This window comes from Austrofundulus limnaeus, unplaced genomic scaffold, assembly GCF_001266775.1.
Source record: "Austrofundulus limnaeus strain Quisiro unplaced genomic scaffold, Austrofundulus_limnaeus-1.0 Scaffold1190, whole genome shotgun sequence".
Classification (NCBI taxonomy): Eukaryota; Metazoa; Chordata; class Actinopteri; order Cyprinodontiformes; family Rivulidae; genus Austrofundulus; species Austrofundulus limnaeus.
In genome coordinates, this window is record NW_013953592.1 from 61378 (window position 1) to 65716 (window position 4339).

The 4339-nt window shown below is 41.0% G+C and overlaps 1 protein-coding gene across 2 annotated transcripts in view; it reads right to left on the reverse strand.

Moving 5' to 3' along the window:
* The window catches only part of asip2b (agouti signaling protein, nonagouti homolog (mouse) 2b), a 12351-nt gene that overhangs the window by 4319 nt on the left and 3693 nt on the right, over nt 1-4339 (reverse strand). Inside the window, exon 1 of one of the 2 annotated variants that reach the window (XR_001312355.1) lies at nt 3170-3220. Coding sequence is in view for 1 of the 2 variants with exons in the window: in XM_014031146.1 (XP_013886600.1) it covers nt 3170-3243 (74 nt within the window). In the remaining variant the exon portion in view is untranslated. Of the gene's footprint in view, nt 1-3169; nt 3244-4339 lie in introns of those variants that run through there. The other variant, XM_014031146.1, reaches the window with a different exon arrangement.

Consider the following 4339-nt stretch of genomic DNA (forward strand, 5'->3'; position numbering starts at 1 on the left):
GACATAGATACTTTATTATGATATAGTATTTAAATATATGCCTGAGAAACACATAAAATTGGCCCTTTAAGTCAATAAAACCCACAGTGTTGCTCTGCTGGAAGACCAGCATTTTAAAAAAGTTTTTGAGTGTTTCTGGAGGATCAAAGCTAAAAACGCAATTTTAAGTCACTTAAACAATGGTGGGATATTGGGAAGATTAAGATTCGGCAATTTTGCCAGCTGTACTCTCAAGATGTTACAAAGAACTTGTCCAAGTCAGTTAATCTCCTGGAAGCAGATGTCAAGACTTTACAAGATCTGCTGGAGGCCACAGGTGACCAGCGTAATGTGGAATTAATAAAGATTAGAAATCTRCTGTATTTAATTTGCTTGGAGTTGCAGCTCAGGGGGCTCTGATTAGGTCCCGCTAAGTCGCTATGATGGACACTCTGTCCTCTTTTTTTTTTGGACTTGAGAAAAAAAAATGGACAAAGGAAGTTTATGCATGCTCTAGTATCTGATACAGATACTGAGTAGCACCATATGTAATCATGCTGTAAACCTCTTTAAAAAGCTTCATGAAAAACAGAATCAGGAGAATCAATCTGTGGCTCAAGCCTTTTATAAGGACCTWCCTCAGGTCATGGAGGAGACAAATGAAGACCTGGCTACATACCTGTCTCTCAATGAGCTCTATAGTGCTTTACAAAGCATGCAGAATGGGAAAGCCGGGGGTATTGATGGTTTGCCAGTTGATTTTTACAAATCGCTCTGGCCAATAWGTGGACAGGACATTTTGGCAGTGCTTAGAAAAAGTCTTGTGGAAAAATGTTTGCAACTGAGCTGCAGGAGGACAGTCCTCACCCTGCTCCCCAAAAAAGGTGACTTGTTACAAATAAAAACTGGAGGCCAGTGTCGCTGTTGTGCTCTGATTATAAAATTTTATCAGACGCTTTAGCCAATAGGCTGAGAGGAGCAATGGAGCAAGTAGTACACTCAAATCAAACATATTGTGTGCCTGGCAGGTTGATATCTGATAACATTACATTATTGAGAAATGTTTTAGAAATTTCCAAGTTAAGTGGCATTGATATGGGAGTTTTGTCTCTTGACCAAGAAAAAGCATTTGATAGGGTTGAACATGATTTTTTTTATGGAATAATATGCATGCTTTTGGTTTTACTCCTGCTTTTATTGATCATCTCAAAGTTTATTAGGGAAACATTCAGAGTGTGTTAAAAGTCAATGGTGGCATGAGCGCTTCTTTTCATGAGGCATCAGACAGGGGTGTGCCCTTTCAGGCATGTTATACTCCCTGGCCATTGAGCCACTCTTACACAAACTTAGAGGTGACCTCAAAGGTCTGTATCTTCCCAGCTGTCCTTCAGCTCTGAAGTTGTCAGCCTATGCAGATGACCTGATTGTGTGTTTATTGATAGTCAACAAGATGTTAATTTGTTAGCAGCTGATRTTGCTCAGTTTTCCCTGATTTCTTCAGCAAAAGTTAACTGGGAGAAAAGTGAGGCCTTTACCATTGGAGGAAGGGTAGAGGGAAAAATCAAGATGCCAACAGGACTTAATTGGAAAACTGGTGGGATTAAATACTTGGGGATTTTTCTAGGTRACAATGTTTTACAAAAAAAACTAGGAGAACCTGCTTCAAAAAATCAAAGGTCGTTTGTCAAAGTGGGCATGGATCAAACCAAAAATGTCCTATAGGGGGAGAGTCCTCATCATAAATAACTTGATTTCATCCACGTTATGGCATCGCCTTGCAGTCRTCGATCCCACCTCCAACCTCCTATCAAAGATCCAGGCTCTCATGGTGGAGTTCTCATGGGATCAAATGCACTGGGTCCCTCAGAGCATCCTGTATCTGCCAAAGGACAGAGGAGGTTCAAGGCTTGATTCACTTGAGCAGCAGAGGGGCTACTTTCAGGCTCCTTTTTATTCAACGACTTCTATGTGCTCCTGCTGACCTGGCATGGAGACCTGTGGCCTGCTACATCCTGAGTCAGCTGTGTGGACTGGGGCTTGATAAATCACTGTTCCTAATGGACTTCAAACAGCTCAACATCAGTGGTCCGCCTGYTTTCTACAAGWGCCTGTTCAAGATCTGGGGGTTGCTGAGGACTGAGAGAGCAGAAGCCCCTCTGTCTCTTCACTGGCTGCTTCAMGAACCAGTGGTGTATRTACATGKTTCATATGGTWCATGTTTCAGAAACTGTCAGCTGGRACCTACACTCACTGAGAAGTTTTGCTCCTCAGGAGWGGTGACTCTGGAGCAGGTGGTGAAACATGCAGGTGCAAACTTGGACAATGCCATTGCCTTGGCTCAGCAGGTGGGGGTGTCCTCCAGTCGTGTGATGTTCAAGTTTCTCAGAGCAGCTTTGTCGGACTCGGAGACCACTCTGCTGCAGCAGTTTCTCATCGGTATTGTACAACCTGATGTTGAGGACTCTTTCCCCATCTTGAACATTTTCCCTGAYCTAAGGGTTTTTAGTGGCCGTTTCTTAAGCCGTGAGTCTATTGGCTCAGTTTGTGAAGCTGGCAGTAAACGTATGTACATGATGTTTGTTCAAGTGTTACACGGGGAGAAGTTAAACGGTAGAACTGATACTCCATGGAGGCCTCGCTTAGCTCTCAGTGATGACGTTGTGCCTGAGTGTAGAGCACTTTACAAGCCACCATTGGCTAAAAGAGTAGCAGATCTACAATGGAGAGTTTTACATGGAGCTGTAGCAACAAATGCTTTTATGTCTGAGATCAACCCAACAGTGAGTCCTGATTGTCCCTTTTGTTCTCAGAGAGAGACAGTTTTTCACCTCTTTTGGATTGATGTTGTTTGGATCCTGTCTTTTTGTTTTTAACAAATCTTTTTACAATGTTTCATGAGTCTTTCTCTAAGCAGGTGTTCATGCTTGGATATAGATATTCAAAGAAACACAAAGTAAAACGTCAACTTCTGAATGCTATTCTGGCAAGAGCAAAAATGTCCATCTACATTAGTCGGAAAAGAAGTTCTTGATGATGTTGATACTGTCTGTATTTTAAAAGGCATGCTTGTATAGAAATAGATTTTAGATATTTTTTAATGAGGAATAACCTGAGCAGTTTTTCCAACTTATGGTGTTATAAGGATGTGTTGTGTAAATTTTCAGATGATGTGTTAAGTAAAACAACTTACTAAAACATGAGTTTGCTCTCGTGGAGAAATCTTTTGCCTCGCAAACAGTCGTCTGGTCTTTGCTTGGCCCCAAACTAGAAACAGAAAATAATATAGAAAAAAATAAAGATTTATTCTCATTAATTCTTTTTTTCCTCAGTAAATAGATGAGTTACATTAATCCTGGTCAAATAAATTTTCTCTGATAACCTGTATRAATAACTCTACAGCTGCTGATTGGTTTCTCTGTCGGCTGCGGACATGAAAGTGCCTGCTGCAAATCAGGAGGAGAGCGGAAAAACTTCAAAACTTGTTTCTAGCAGTAGAACAGGTTGGAAGATGGCCATTTCATGTCATTTATTGTTTTTTTAAATCATCCTACAGGCTCTGACATGTTAGATACATTTRAAAATGAGGTTTTGAAAAAAATCCCGTAAGCCTTGAAAAAATCCATGAGATTGCTCTATACGTCCGTATACCTGCAAAATGATGTAAAATCCTTATAATTTACTGACAATCCATACAAATTGACATGTATGTGGTTGTTAGGCTCATCAAGATTACATACAAATGTGACCAAATGATTCTGAACTCTGTTGATGTCAAAGTTATGAAGTTCAGATGTTAGAATGTTCTGTCATTACTACAGAAACATCACCTGCCGAAGCCCTGCTTGTTTGCTAACCATTTCAAGACAGACAGTTTACCTTCTAATGTGAACAAAGACATGACGGCTGACCACTTCTTCTAGGCCCCTTCTGTCGGGGACCTCCCTCAAAGTGCATCAATAATTTTCCTATGTGTAGTCAAAACCAGTTTTAACTGGTTGACAAGAGTGGGTCAGTTGATCCAAGAACAGAATAAGGTGATGTCATCGACTCATGCTTACATCTAATGTGACAGAATAGCTTTTTTCTTTCAGAGTCTGAACAGCCTCAGAAAGAAACTGAAGGAGAATTCCTAAGTTCCTGGGGCCTCATGGACAAAGACTTGTGTGGATTTCTTACTGAAACCTGACGTACGGTCAAATCCAGAAAACGGCGTACGCACAAAAAAATCCAGATGTATCGAACTGTGCGTATGCTGGAATCCACGCACATTGCTTTTGTACATCACAATTAACGTGGCAGTGCGCTCAGATGAGCGCAGGTAAGACTCCTCTCCTGACACGCCTTCATTAACATATGTTAA